Source organism: Schistosoma mansoni, chromosome 1, assembly GCF_000237925.1.
Source record: "Schistosoma mansoni strain Puerto Rico chromosome 1, complete genome".
Lineage (NCBI taxonomy): Eukaryota > Metazoa > Platyhelminthes > Trematoda > Strigeidida > Schistosomatidae > Schistosoma > Schistosoma mansoni.
In genome coordinates, this window is record NC_031495.1 from 44,029,245 (window position 1) to 44,046,005 (window position 16,761).

Below are 16,761 nucleotides of genomic sequence, written 5' to 3' on the forward strand. Positions count from 1 at the left end.
CATGGTGGTCTAGCTTCAATTGACTCATGATTTCAAGTATATATATAAATTACTAAAAATCTCCACTAACAATCCACATATAAAAGAGGTTTCAGCTTTCGTATAGCCAAGAATTCAGTAAAATTTAGTGTACACCCCTGTAAACATTTGTACAAAACTACAAAGACTGAGTTGATATCAACCTTATAACCGGTCTCATTCAAATGTTTCTCATGGGAGGAAGATGTTTGTCTCTCCTACGATCTTATTTGACCACTTAGGTATATGTTCAGCCACCCTTACTTGCAGCTCACGATCGCTCCTCCCAATTTACGTGTTTCTGCACATACATATAAATTGATAGATGTAATGGGATATGATAACATCGCTTACATGTTGTTTGGGTTTTCAGTGAAACGTGTACCTTGATTTTTCGATAATGACGAGTTGGGCTGCATAACATGTCCATTGATGACTAATTCAAGTTTCAACATGAGAATATTTGAGTCATCTCTAAATGCTAAGGTGATAGACTCGTTTTTTGGGGTGCCGAAAACGTCATAGGTCTCATTGTATTGCTATCAACAGTTTATAAAACCCCAATGAATAACCATTATTCATTGTTTCCGTTAAGAGCTTCGTGTCTCCTCCAATAGTATCATTAGTACAAACACGATTGATTCCATTTAATAAGCCCTTTATTAATCCACGTTTGTAATGTGTTGGACAATAACTATGGAAGTTAAGAGATTGTCGTATCTATGTCGAGTTTCTGTACACAGAACGTTTGATCAAACGAATCAGTATGTGTAGAAAAGGGAGTTGGTTATTCATCTCTTCGCATTTTAGAGAAATATGCTTTTGACTTGTATTGAGTTCTTTTAACAAGCGGCTCACATTTATCACCTATGACTATGATTTCGTCCACGTACCGTTTATACAGACACATCTTTTGAATTGAGTCCTCGACTAGATTATCCATCTATCAGCCAGCAATGGACCTAAAGGATTACCCAGAGCTTAGCCACCAATCTGTTGAAAATGCTCACCATTGAAAGTGAATTTCACATCTTCAGTATATTTGTTTAAACACAAACATCGGTACAAGAAGGCACCAAATATATATGCACCACACATTGTCAGTACATAATAATAATGATAAATCTTTAAGAGTTTTTACAGGGAATGGCAATGAAATGTTATTTAGTGAGATATAGTCACAAAAAATATGTTTAAAATACAAATTTAAAAATATTTGCTTGTTGAACTTATCATTTTATACATAAAGTTAGTTTCTACGCTCTTGAACTTGCTTTCTTTTGTAACCTAGGATCAAGTAGAGAACCTTTTTAAACATGAAATTGATCAGGTCGGGGTAACTGAGTCGTACTTCAAACTTTTCTCCGATGTTCAAAAGTTACAGCATGAATTTGGAAAGAAACTAAGGTAAAGTAATATTTTGTTACCATTCAATTTCGATTTCTATAGGAAAACGGTTTCTGTATATTTACCAAGGAAAAAACCCGATGTTGACGAATTATCTTCCGTTCTGACATATTCAAGTATCGTTCCACAGATTCTTGAAATCGGTGTAACACATGAGGCTAGTTCCAAAAAACTTAATGAATCTGTTGTCAATCCATTGAAAACTCAAGTTGAAAATGAGAAGAGATCCTTGGAAAAACAGCGTTCTCATTGGTCAAAGCTAAACGCGACCATAGAACAGTCGCGTAAACAATTGGAATTAAGCTGGCAAAAGTATGTAACCAATTTCAAAGAAAAACAGAAAGCATATGAGGTCTCGGAAAGGGCTCAAAACGATATACAACTAGCGCGAGTCGATCAACAGAAGGTGGGTTTATTATTTTTCATTACATCTATGGTAAATTTGAACCACACTCTGGAATCTTGTTTTTGTCAGTATGATATCATATTTTATTTTTCCTATAAAGTTGGTTGTAGTCTATGGTGATGTATGCGTGCATATTTTTAAAATTGGAATGATTACTAAGCTCAAATATCTTATCGATGTTACAAGTTTAATACTATGACAAATGCTAAGTAATTTATCCTCACTTAGATCATTCGAGTAAGTAAATCTTTCATTTATGACGTGGTCAAAAGACTCAATTTCTTCACTTCCTATCATGAAATTCAGAATACCCACCGGTTGGTGGTGCATGAGCCATCCAAATGCAAATCCTTTACTTCAGTTAATTGTTAGTAACTGGCAATCAGTTCATCTGTATAGTTTTCGTAGGACTTTTCACATGCTTCTGTTCGGAATGGGATGTTAAAGCTTTAAATCTACGTTTTACGTATTTCGTTAGTAGTGGGTTAGTGGTTAAAGTAACTGACTTTCAACCATTGGATCACAGATCCGAAATCTTCTCCAACTTCTTTGACTAGGATAGCCGGATAGTATCGTTAGCCTTCACATAAGCATGTGGCTTAAGCTAAGAACAGCAACCTATTCTTGCTAGATGAACTACTTTATTTGTTATTGCTTCATTAACATAAAATGACCTGTAAACATCGTCTAAAATGTATTTTTGAAATGCCGTAATTATAATAGGTAATCGGTAAATTATAATTTGACGCCACATAAAGTGCGATTTTGTTGTTTGACTCAACCCTATTTTTCTGAAAACAAGGTAACATAGAAGTGTTAATCTAGGATAGTGTGTACAATTAGATGGATTATATAAACAGTATGGATATCTCATTTTTTGTACAAGTTAGTGTTTTATACTAATACCAAACAGTTATTCTTAAGCTCACAATATATGTCTTGGTTGTTTTACTACTTTTGTCTAGTTTGAAGCTCTTTACCAAAGTAAAGTTCAGTCTTTTGATCAAGCTAGTAGGAATTATGTCGATGAATTAGCTAAATACAATATAGCCAGTCGACGTCACTACAGCACCGATATAGTGACTTTTGTAGATGATATGGAAAGTTCAAGTCGTATGCGAAATAATCGTACTCGTGAACTTTTACTGATGGTCACCCGTATCAATGAGGAAACAATCTCCAAACTTACTAGCTGCAACAAGTTAATTTCTGAGGCGGTTTCTGCTCTTGATTCCTCTTACGTGAGTTTTTCTGAAAAAAATTGTTTCCTTTGGGGAGTGTGCCACATTTTTATAAATTCCAGCAAATTTCTGGTCTTTTGAATTTTCCACGCTGTTATAACATACTCATGTTTTTTTATTGTAAATTTCACGAGGTTTATTTAATATAATCTAATGAATATACCATCTGAATTTGAAATTATACATCCATTTATAAGATCTTCAGTAGATATGTAGAGAAATTTATTTTATGGCTTGGGAATTTGTAAAAATATTACGAATTTCGCCAACGTTAGTGCAAAGTATTCCTACACATTCTTTTGTGTATATTAAAAAAAAATTTAGAATCGATTTACATAGGCAATCGCTGTTTCTAGTAACCTATGTTAGATTGATTCATTAGAAAAAAATTTTAAAAAGTCACGACAATGTTTATATCAGTAGGGAATTAGAAAATTATTTGGGTTGTGCTTGATTTTTATCGAAATACATGGTCTGATGTTATGAAATATATAATAATGTATCGTAAAGTTTCTATCTTGGATATATCAGACAATGGTAGCTTAAATCTGAATGTTTGCAATGTAAATTAATCTTCTAAAACTAAAAAAATCTGTTTTTTGTCAGACATTAGGATATTTTTCGGGTAATTTATCACTACTGAATCACACAATTAGCGAAGTAACATTTGTTATACTGCCTACTTTTATTTAAAGTGCAAATGTTGGTTAGTCGATTGGTTCCCATATCTGGTTGTGTGAACTGTGTTTACAGTAGACAACTTAGAGTATATATATATATATATATGAACGTATTATCTATTCAATGTGTGTATTATGCTGACTTTTGTATTGTTGACACATCTTTTTACAGGACTCAGCTAAGGTAATAAAGAGGTTACATACAGATGAACAACCTCCAGCTGATTTACCATTCCTTGATTTGGATAAATGTCCTCCAGGTATTTTGGATGGTTCTGTCTCAGAACTGGGAGCTCTAATACTTGGTGTTGAGTCGGCAGAATGCACAAATCAGTTAAATAACTCAGGAAGTGCTATTTCAGGAAGCGGTATGATGAGTGGACTCATTCGGTCCACTCATAAGAATTCAAAAGATGAATATCTTAGTTTACGCTCACCGTTTATTTGCGGCATTAGTATAAAAAGTATAAAAGTAAGTCTAGAAATGTATTTTTATAGATGTATATTCTTCCACAAATGCAGACTTACCGGGTTAGGATTTGCGTGATAACTGCTGTCAGTGGTTAGAGACTTTGGGCAACATAATTCAGAATCGTTCACAATGACACAAGTCCACTCATTCATTGTTTTCTTTTTGGATCCTAAGTTTCCAAATCACCTCATAAAAACTTTTCTCCTTTTTTATTTCACAAATCTGTATTTTCTTCTCGAATCGTATCTTCAATGTCTAGCCCCTTCTATTCTTCCTAATATTGTTACTGCATCTACCACTCTGGCATTTGCCTTGGCAATTCCATTTCCCTGCTTCGGTTTGGAGACCCAGGCGGTATCCTAGCCCTCTCACAAATCGAATGATTTTTGCGACACATATAGATTTAGTATCTCCTTGTACCAATGCTCATGTTTTTAAATAAATAAATAAACAAGGTAAGTTTCATTTCACCGTGTTAATGGGGGGGGGCCGACAACTTGAACCGATACACACATTCGTCAAGTTCTATACTGTATACGACTGACTGACTTCACCAGGTACTAACTAAACTGTCATTAATCAGTTTCTTCATCGTCTTCAAAATTTTTAAACCAGTATTTACCACTGTATAGTGGTAACTACGTTGAAAATCATATTATAACTCTGTTACGAGTCGTGAGTAATGAGTACATTTATGTGGTCGAATTTCTTTCAATTGTTGTGCTTCTCACCTTGGTATTTTCTGAATACTTGTTTAAAGTTTGAGGGGTTACAATTAATCTATCTATGTGGTCATGATAGTTTGAACCAGACAATTGTACCACACCATTAGTGGTTTTGACTCAAAACTTGTAGAGTAATTGGACATGTGACGGACGATTATGTTAATTGGTGTAAGTAGCCCTCAATCAGCAGTCGAATTATGATATAATTTTTACACAGTTACAATTTGAAGTTTAATTATAATCATAATATATACACATACATACGTATATATGATTATTAGTTTCCTCAGTGATATTTTGTTTGTCATCATAGTAGACCCACAGACAAATACAATGGAATGAAATCTAATCCTGAAGTTCATTGTTTAATACTTTCTAAAGCTATGCGAATGTGTTTACATAGTTGAAGTGGCGCAGCTAGTAATGAACATGTAAATGAAAAGTCAGTGTACCGATGATTCAAGATAGTAAAAGCAAATGAATCTGTAACATCCTGATTGGTGTTTGGTCACATTGAGTCTTTGATCATTGATGTGTATCAAAACGAAGGAATTACCCCATCACACCTAGCTATGCAACTCAAATTAACTGCTACTGTTAAACTAGACTGGTCAAACTTCAACGCATATTCACTCTGAAACTCTTATTCGGCTTACTTGACATTTTTTCTCTACGTATTTTCATTTAAACAGTAATATTTTTTTCTTTTCTTCTCATTTGCATGGGTGAAAAATTTTTGAAGATAAAATATGGTTCTTGGTGTTTTGTGCTCATTTAGTGAAAAACTTCTGATATCCCAATATTTCAATTTTCTTAGTATTTTCTTGTTCTAGTGAATGGTAACATGTTTATATGGTTACCACTTTTCCTACCCCTTATGTATTACGTGAATCATAAATTGGCGAAAATCATACAAACCAGGTGTGCCAAAGTAACCGAATCTCACTGGTATGCTATTAACTGTGGGCACTGGTCTGTTCATGGATGATGCCAGCTTTGTGCGGAATTGTAGCTTTCCTAAATGTAATTATTGAACAATGGCTCAGTAATTTGAACCCTTTACTCTCATCTCTCGCCATGGGGATTTATGAAGATTGTAGTATTTTCACATTTTAATTCATGAGTCGGTCTAAGCTAGACCACCACTGAAAACCTGGGGGCACTGGACGTCTGTTTCATCCTAGTATGGGACTCCTCAGCAGCACGCATCCACGATCCCGCACGCGAGATTCAAGTACTTTAGATTTAGTGATGAGCTATTTCCTTCATTTGAATGATTTTATATCAAAAATGATACGAAAAAATATAGATAACAGATTTTCAGCAAACAATTGTTTTGTCTGAAATGTTAGTAGATGTTTGAATGTAGTGCTCATTAAATCACTGACATAAAGCAATTAGAAATTGATGCATAACAAAATATGCAATTTATAAATCGTAAGCTGTACGAAAAGTCATTGTTAAACTTTGAAGTATGTCTTTTAATTTGTGCATCTTTCCATAATAAAATAATGAAGTCGTGGTTTTAGTTTCTTATTTACATACTTATATAGTTTAGATAAAAACATGTGAAAAGAGTGTTGTATGTTTTCCTATTCTATCTCTTAAATAGTTTTAGTAAGCTGACTATCTTTATCCAATAATTTTACTTGTATTTTAAGATTACAGATTTAACTATCAGACAAGTTGCTGACCGGATAAAAGTACTAAGGGAACTGGTTATGAAGACTGATAATGAACTGTAAGTCTTTTATTGTAAAAATTCTTTTAATAAGTAATACTGACATGCTTAAAGCGTAATTCAAATAGTCAAATTTAATATTTCAGTTCTCAAACAATTTCGGTGGATTGTATCCAGTCGTTGTTAAAGTTGTTACTTCACATATGGTGATTTACTTAAATAATGCTCTACATCATGTACAAAATATTTTTTTCATCAAATTGTCAATCTATAGACCCTAACTCCCGACCGTTGCTGCTACCTTGACGTGGTGGTCGGGCTTGCCTATCGTGATGAAGCAATCGAGCTATACTGGCTGGAACAATCGTTCCTCGAGGTCCTACCATGCCGGACAGGTCGGTTGAAGAGCGGTAAGACTAAAAGCAGCAATCCCAAGGTCCGAAGGCGAAGTCGTACTGCCGACTGTACAGAGGTGTGGCGGCAGTAAAGTGTTTCCTTCAGACAACCAGCATGACAGCGATGCTGCCTTCCCACAAGGAGGGGTGGGGTTAGAAAAGGTCGACCCTAAAAATGCACACCTCGCCTTATCCCACGGATTTCCGTCTCCGGCGGTAAGGTCCTTTGAAGAACGGAGCTAACACAAAAACTACCCACAAAAAGGTCGTGTGTGACCGACCTCAAGCAGTTGTCCCTTGGGCACTGCGGTCACGCTCCCAGGTCATTAAGACCACTTATAACCCAATTTCCTTTTCAGGTACCCCTAGAAGAACCCTTCCACGGTATGGGCAACCGAGAAGTGATAACTGCTCTCATACCTCTAACAGCACTCAAGACCACTGTATTCATAATCAATCTCCTTCTTCACTTCCTACTATTCCTTCTACCTTGACTTTCAACACTAAACTTCCTGTTCCGGTTTCCTCCTCAAGTGTCACCATGGCCAACGATTCTAGTGCGCGAAACGCTGTCCCAGGTCTACTAAAACCTCGCTCCAAACTACACATTGGAGCTTTCAACGTACGTACCCTAAGTCAAATCGGTCAACAGGCCTCCTTAGCTAAAACCCTAGAATCTCGTACCATTGATGTATGCTGTGTCTCCAAAACACGCATACAGGATCCTAGTGTGGTCATTCACTTCACCTCACCTCGCCAAAATGGACAGCCAACGAAATACACCCTCCGTGTATCTGGCGACCCGTTGGCTAGTTCTCGTGGACTTGCAGGTGTAGGCATAGCACTAAGTACAAGGGCAGAACAGGCACTACTAGAATGGATCCCCGTTAACAGTCTCCTGTGTGCTGTCCAGCTAAATGGCTCCGTAAGAACTCGGAAGGATAGGGACACACGTCGTTGCCTTTTCGTCATTTCTGCCTACTCTCCCACTGACTGCAGCCATGATGAAGTAAAAGATGACTTTTACAGAAAACTCTCCGAGCTTCTTCAGAAAGCTAAGCGCTCAGACATAGTAGTCGTAGCGGGTGACTTTAATGTCCAGGTAGGCAGCTTAAATCAAACAGAAAGACATTTAGGTGGGTGTTTTAGTATTCCGGCTCAACGAACCGATAATGGTGATCGTCTGTTGCAACTATGCTCAGACAATCGTTTATTTTTAGCAAGCGCTAATTTTAAGCATAAGGAGAGACATCGTCTAACATGGCGACCACCTTCACCAAACCAACGATGGACTCAAATAGACCATATTGTCATCAGTCATCGTTGGAGAGGCTCAATAGAAGATTGTCGCTCGTGTTGGAATACTTGTTTAGACTCTGATCACGCTTTAATACGAGCGCGCATTTGTCTGCGCCTCAATGGACGCAGGAAAAGTACACTAAGAAGACCCATTAGGATTGAACTGGAGGACGAGAAAGCCAAATGCGAATTCCAGAAACAACTGAGTTCACATCTAGGCAGTTCTGTAAACGAGACTGGCCCAGACGCTGCTTGGAAAGACATACGAACAGCTGTGGAAACAGCAGTAACATCTATTAGTCATTTAAACCATAGGGCTCCAAAAAACCAGTGGATTTCCTCTAAGTCTATTTCACTGATGGATTCGCGTAAACTCATCCCATCAGGCTCTGAACATGACGAAGAGCGTAAACAAATTAGATCTAGGTTAACTAAAAGTCTAAGGAACGATCGTGAGCAGTGGTGGGCAACGAAAGCAAAAGAGATGGAAAAGGCAGCGGCTGTAGGCAACACCAGGCAACTATTCAGACTAATAAAAGAAACCGGAATTAAGAAGTCAAGTGTAAGTGAGACAATCTCGGAAAAAGACGGAACCCTTATCTGCTCTCAACCCAAACGTTTAGAACGATGGGCGGAACACTTTAAGGAGCAGTTTAGCTGGCCTTCAGCTACTGCACAACTACCCACTATTCCCAGAAAACCTGAATGGAACATTGAAGTAGGCCCTCCGACCCTACTTGAAGTTCAAAAGGCTATAAGTAATCTGAAACGAGGAAGAGCAGCTGGTCCAGATGGATTGGCTCCAGAGATATTTAAATATGGTGGTCCAATTTTAGCGATTAGGTTGACTAATATTCTAGCTAAAATCTGGGAGACGGATGTAATCCCATCTGGCTGGTCACAATCACTGATTGTCCCAATATATAAAAAGGGGCCAAAATCATCCTGTGATAACCATAGAGGGATTAGTGTGACTAACATAGTATCTAAAATACTAGCCTCAATAATTATCGGGCGCCTAACTAAGACTCGTGAACTGCAAACACGAGAAAATCAAGCTGGCTTCAGACCTGGTCGTGGCTGTATCGACCACATATTCACCATTCGTCAAGTTTTAGAGCACAGACATGCTTATCGGCGTCCGACAATGATAGTTTTTCTTGACTTGAAAGCAGCATTTGACTCTGTAGACCGAGAGGTTCTGTGGCAGTGTCTGTCATTGAAAGGTGTACCTCAGAAGTACATAAACCCTGTGAAGGCTCTTTACTCGAACACTACCAGTCGAGTGAGAGCTTATGGCGAACTGTCATCTGATTTTACAACCTCAAGTGGTGTCCGTCAAGGCTGTCCACTATCCCCATTTTTGTTTAACTTCATTATAGACCTATTGCTGGAAATAACACTCTCTTCGACTGAATTTTCAGGAATTGATCTCCTACCAGGGGGTCCACTAAGCGACTTAGAATACGCAGATGACATAGTCCTGTTTGGTGAAGACGCTGGCAAAATGCAGAGTCTTCTGTTAGAACTGAGTAATAATGCCAGGATGTTTGGGATGCGTCTCTCCCCATCCAAATGTAAATTGTTACTCCAGGACTGGCCTGCGTCAACACCTGAACTAAGGATAGGGAGTGAAGTAGTCGAATGCGTGGACAACTTCACTTATCTTGGAAGTCTGATCAGTCCTAATGGGTTGGTGTCTGACGAAATCTCAGCACGGATTCAAAAAGCTCGTTTGGCTTTTGCCAACTTACGTCACCTATGGTGAAGACGAGATATCCGTCTATCAATTAAGGGACGAGTATACTGCGCATCAGTTCGCTATGTTCTACTTTACGGCTGTGAAACATGGCCATTAAGAGCAGAAGATACTCGTAGGTTACTAGTATTTGACCACAGATCCCTTAGAAATATTGCTCGCATCTGCTGGGATCACCGGGTAAGTAATAGTGATGTTAGACACGGGGTATTAGGGAATGATGGTAAATCAGTTGATGAGGTCATGAATCTTCATCGACTGTGATGGTTGGGCCACGTGTTACGTATGGCTGAACACCGATTTCCACGACGCTCTATGATGACTAGTATTGGGGATGGTTGGAAGAGAGTTAGGGGCGGCCAAACCAAAACATGGCATCAGTCATTGAAGTCACTAACTTCTAGTCTGAGCCATGTTGGTAGATGCAGACTACCTGGTTGGGGTCCGCGTGACTATCGTAACCAATGGTTGGAGACTCTGTGTGACATGGCTCAGAATCGATCACAATGGCGTAGGTGTTTACACTCTTTATCTTCCCTTAAACCTTAAGATTAAAATTGCTTTATAACGTTCTTCCTTCCTATACTATATCCTTATATACAACCTATAATTTATATACTACCACCACCACTAAATTAATTCTATGAATCCGGTGTTGTTCTTGTTGTGCTAACGAGGTATGGCAACTTTGACCGATGCATATGTGTGCCTGGTCCTACGTTGTCGCTGACTGACTGACTGATAGACCCTAACTAATTTTTTTCAATTTCGAAGATGTTTGTTTTACTTGATAATTTCTCAAGTTTCTAAGTTAGATGTGTAAACTATCGGATGCTGGTCCAATAATCTAAAGGTTAGGTACTCGCAACAAAACCTAAAGATTCTGTGTTCGATAAAGTAGTTGTCCAGTTCCTTGTGCTTTACAGAGGTTGTCAAAGATCAATCCGCTATTTATAATAGTATTTTTAAAAAAAAGTACTAAGACGAATACGTTTCCGGTGTCTGGGTAATATTGAAAAGTTGAAAAGTATGACCCAAGAGAGTTTGGGACGTTTAAAATCTATCACTAATTTGGTCACTTTATGCTAGATATTCAAAGGCGATCATTTATGAGCTCCAAATCTACCATAATACTTTACGTGGTTATAACATTTAGGAATCTCAGTAATTTATAATCATAGGAGTATCGAGGATTGATATTCTTTTCTTGTAGGTTATGTGGTGTTATAATCGTATTTTTGCTAATAAACGACCCGGCTACTCCTATTGCTTAGTATTCTTATACGATGACACTCAACAAGACCCCAAAATCAAAACACGTTGAACAGGAATGAGATTGTATTCAAAAATAACAATGGTAGGTGAGCAGCAATTACTGGTTTTAGTAACGTTCATATATTTATAGTATATACAAAAGAAGCTTCTAGGTTTTTCTCCAATAATTTGCCAGGGCTGATTAGTTTAGAATTAGCCAATCAGTGCGCAGCAACACCATCATGCACGAAACATGCTTTAATCCAATCTATGTCCCGCTAACACCTCCCCCTTGAGCAGATTCGTAGGATCTGATGCTAGGGTCCAACTGCAACTGCTTTACTGGTTTGTGCTTCCGGTTAGTCCACCTTCTAGGTAATAAGGACGTTGTATCATCCTTCGTTTGCACCTTGACTGTCCTGTCTGTTTCAGGTGTTTTGATCTCAAAGGTGTCTAGCAGAACATCAAGAGGTAATCTATGCTGCGTTTCGTTGTTGGAGATCGAGGTTGATTTCAGTTGGTTAGTGTGACGCACACAGATTTCTGAACCAACGGACACCTCGTAAACCACATTTCCTTTCTTTTGCACGATCCGACCAGCTATCCATGTAGGATGTTTTCCTCGATAGTCCATAGCAAGTACCTTTTGACCCACACTGAACAATCGTTTTTGTGCCCCATGATGACTATTGTACTGTTTCTCCATCATCACGTTTCGTTGCGGCTTAAGAGCTGGAGTCGGACGAATGCTCTCAAAATGTGTACGTATTTTTCTGGAAAGTAACGCTTCCGCTGGGGAGATTCCATTTGTTGTCTGAGGGTTCGGTGTAGAACGGTAGATAAACAAGAACCTCTGTAAGATCTCTTCCGTGTCCCCCTCCCCTCTTGATTTTTTTGGAGCATTTTTGAACGTACCAACAAAACGTTCTACCTGACCATTCGATTGCGGATGGAATGGAGGTGTTCGGATATGCCTGATTCCTTTCTGCTGACAAAATTCTGAAAAGATAGATGATGTAAACTGTGTGCCGTTATCGCTGACTATTTGTTCTGGAACCCCGAAACGACTGAATAGTTGCCGCAGTTTTCTAACTGTGCAGCTTGCTGTTGGATGTTCCATGATGAAGATTTCAGACCACTTGCTGTATGCGTCCACTACCAGAAGGTAAGTTTGTCCATGGAATGGACCAGCGAAGTCTAAATGTATACGCTGCCACGGTGACTGTGGTATCGGCCATGATTTCAACTCTGCTTTTCGTGGTGCTTTTGCTGCCAATGCACATTTTGTACACGAACGGGATAGCTGCTCGAGTTGGGTATCTAATTGTGGCCAGTATACATAACTTCGTGCTAGAGCTTTCATGCGGTTTATTCCGGGATGTCCTGAATGCAGCTGTTCGAGGACTGCTGGTTGCAACTTCTTCGGAATTATGACACGTTCAGCAAATATAAGACAATCGTCGATGATTGAAAGAGATAGTCTACGCTGATAAAACTGCTGAAGCTCTGTTGAACTGATCTTTGGGGGCCACCCTTCTAGGTGGAACTTTCTGACTTCTTGTAGAACAGGGTCTCGAAGTCTCTTTTCTGACTTCATCTGACGACACTGGAGTGTTTCGAATTGCCGCTGCTACTACACTCCGTATTTCTGGATCAACTGATATCGAGGCAATGATGATGTCCTCCAGTCCAGGATGTTGAACTCCAATAAGTCGTGAGAGGGCATCGGCTTGACCGATAGTATTGGTTGACTGATACCTTATGTTAAAGTCGTAGCTCAAAAGCATTGTTGCCCAGCGCTGTAGTCTGTTAGCTATGTAAACAGGAATCCCTTTCTTGGAGCCAAATATTGCAATCAGTGGTTTGTGGTCTGTCAACAGAGTGAACTTACGGCCGTAAAGCATTTTATGAAATCTTTTGACAGCAAAAATGATTGCCAGGGCTTCCTTTTCGATTTGACTGTAGTTGCGTTCGGCTGGGATAAGTGATCTAGCAACATGGGCAATTGTCTTCTCTGTTTTATCTGGAAACGCGTGTGATATAACTGCTCCAACTCCGTGACTAGATGCATCAGATGCGACAACAATTTCCAATCTGGGATCAAAGTGTGTCAAGAGAAGCTTTGAGCTGAGCATTGACTTGACTTTGTCAAAGGATGCTTGACATTCTGCTGACCACTGCCAAGGTTTATCTTTCGATAGTAATTCATTCAGAGGGCCTCTCACTCGATGCATTTCAGGCAAGAATGTGCTGTAGTGACTAACTAATCCCAAGAATGACCTTAATGAAGGGACGTCAGTTGGTACGGGCATTTTCTGAATGGCTTCTATATTTGCAGGGTCTGGTCGTCGGCCGTTCTTATCTAGGATGAAACCAAGGTATTTGATCGAATGCATGAAGAAGATACACTTTTCTTCACGTAGTTGGAAACCATATTCCAACACTCGGTTGAGAACTTGGTGTAGGCGATCGGAAAGTTCACTGTTATTGGAACCCATAACTATGATATCATCTAGATAAGCTGCTGCACCCGGTATGCCAGTTAGCATTGTATCCATTATTTGCTGGAAGATGGCAGGTGCGGTCTTGATGCCGAATGGTAGGCGGGTGTATTGAAATAACCCTCGATGAGTGTTGATAGTCAGAAGCTCTCTACTATCGTCAGCTACCTCCACTTGCAGATAGGCATCCGAAAAATCTATTTTCGCGAAACATGTACCACCATTTAGCTCAGCAAACAGGTCTTCAGGAACTGGTAACGGATATTGATATTCATCCAATGCAGCATTTAAACCCGTTGAGAAATCAGCACATATTCGGATAGTTCCATTGGGCTTTCTAATCACTACAATCGGCGCGGCCCGTGCAGAGTAATTAACCGGTTGGATTACACCAGCTTGTTGCAAACGATTAAGTTCCTGATCGACTAATTCAAGAGCGGCATATGGCACAGGACGTCTCGGGCGAAAAATCGGTTTGGCATCTGCTTTCAGGGGTAAATTAGCTTTCACTTTAGTGCAGTGACCAAGGCTATTCCGGAAAACAGCGGCGAATTTCCTCTTCAGATTTTCTAGGACCTTTTCACCTGTCGTTTTTGCATATGAAGTGGTGTCTAATGATAGACACGACACGTTACAAACGCTGTTGATGGGTATATCCATTAATCCAAGCTTTTCTAACATATCTAGACCAAGTAGATCAAGGTTTGGTCGTTCTGTTAGATAACATACCCCTTTACAGTTATTTCCCTTGAAGGAAAATTCACATTGTAATTCGCCAACTAGTTTTAGTACGCCGTTTTCTTGGATGGCTTCATTGGCAGTTTCCCAAGCAGGTTAAACGTTTCTCTAGACACTAGGGTGATATCGGATGCTGTGTCAATTTGGAGACAAACCGCTATACCATTAATCTGGATCGTAACATACTTTCTCCGAATGTCATAGTCCGTTTGAAAGGCTGCTACCAGAGAAAGTGATTTAGATTCGGCTAACTTCATGTGTCGAGGACGTTTGTACTTCTGCTTAGGCTGGGACGTACGATTTGGAGGACAATGTCCTTCTTTATGCCCACGTTTGTTACACATCTGACATTTATGTTTCTTGAATGGGCAGAATCGTACATAATGCCAATCACCCATAACCAACATGCAGTCGTTGGTTTGCTACCACTTGTTTTCGGTTTCTGAACTTTTAACCTAGTAATAGCATTGACACTACTGCAAGTTAAATTAGGATTTACCTGTTCAATCAACTGATTGTCGTGTCTGATGTTCTGTAGCCGCTTACACTCATCTTTTAACGTTCTGAGTGTGATGTTAGGATCTTGATCCAAACGAGTTAGAAGTCTGGTTCTAATCTCAGCATCTTGTGGTGACTGGAGAGCTTTGATGAATATAAGGCATTTAAATTGATCTTCTGTCAACGAGCATAAATTGAACTTTTCACATTCTCTGTTGACGATGTCTGCTAGAACACCATATTCATCGGTTTCTCGTTTCACCAAATTCAGACACTGGTAGCGAATACTAAACAATAAGGAAGATTCACCGAATATTTCTGACAGCTGAGATACTGTCTCCTCGAAACTGAGCTCTCGAGGTAACTTTGGTAATATATGATCAGCATAGCGTGCATGTTCATGACTTCCCAACTTGCGCATCAACAGTCGAGTCTTCCATGAGTCATCTTGTTTACAGAACTCTATTCTAAATGTGTCTTCCCAACGCTTGAACCACGTGAGAAATGTATTTCCACATTCGGGGTCATAATAGAATTCTGGAATGCTGCTGGCAACTGCATCACAAGAAGTACTTGAAACAGCATGTGAACTCGAGTTTTGGATGCTAAACTGTTGCATTAGAGTCTCCAACAACCGCATTTCTGCATCAAGTTGTGCTTGCTGTTGTTATAGTATTCGGCTGAGCTGGTCATCTGATATGGGCATTTTGAATGAATTTTCCTTTTTCTCCGTCGCCACTGTTATAATCGTATTTTTGCTAATAAACGACCCGGCTACTCCTATTGCTTAGTATTCTTATACGATGACACTCAACAAGACCCCAAAATCAAAACACGTTGAACAGGAATGAGATTGTATTCAAAAATAACAATGGTAGGTGAGCAGCAATTACTGGTTTTAGTAACGTTCATATATTTATAGTATATACAAAAGAAGCTTCTAGGTTTTTCTCCAATAATTTGCCAGGGCTGATTAGTTTAGAATTAGCCAATCAGTGCGCAGCAACACCATCATGCACGAAACATGCTTTAATCCAATCTATGTCCCGCTAACATGTGGCCATGTGGAAGCTTGCGAAAACCTGCTGTCCACTTTCACTTGACTTCACCATTGATGACCTAGAGACGAATCTTTGCTATTTTGACGTTTTTAAATTAAATTATTCTTGGCGTACTCGTTAGCGGACATAATTCCGTTAAGGGAATTCACAGTGATGGTTTGTTAACTGTTTTCTGTGTATTCTGTGTCTTTCGATTCCAAATCAATCTCTCAAGACTGGTTTATGCTCTGCTAGGCTGATTTAGTGTGACAGAGATGTTAGAGGTATAAATTACTAGGCCTAGTTGGAAAGTTTCATTATGTGGAGTTAGTTAATTATTACTGAATGAAAACACGTAAATCTATGTTTGGAACTATTCCATTCGCAACATTAACTAGACATCTTGTTCATTATAAATGGAATACACATTTAATCAGCAGTCTTTCCCTCAAGGTAACAATGAAACTTGTTCACTATACTGAATGAAATAAGAACATATAAACCAGTCCATTTACAGCTTCATTCTGTTTGGCTTTATGTTACCATTGGGACTAGTCGTAACAATGTTGTAGCCCCTTGCCTAACGTGTCGTTTTCTTTCAGCATTAAGGGTTTGAGAGGATAGATCTAACCTAAGCGAAACTAAGT

The 16,761-nt window shown here is 39.0% G+C and overlaps 1 protein-coding gene across 1 annotated transcript in view; it reads left to right on the forward strand.

The window, feature by feature from the left end:
• Positions 1-16,761, forward strand: part of Smp_071150 (formin binding protein and related proteins) — a 34,129-nt gene that overhangs the window by 8,534 nt on the left and 8,834 nt on the right. The window contains exons 2-6 of the mRNA XM_018794529.1: positions 1,310-1,425; positions 1,468-1,831; positions 2,797-3,072; positions 3,925-4,224; positions 6,611-6,690. Coding sequence (XP_018648933.1) covers positions 1,310-1,425; positions 1,468-1,831; positions 2,797-3,072; positions 3,925-4,224; positions 6,611-6,690 — 1,136 coding nt within the window. The remainder of the gene's footprint in view (positions 1-1,309; positions 1,426-1,467; positions 1,832-2,796; positions 3,073-3,924; positions 4,225-6,610; positions 6,691-16,761) is intronic.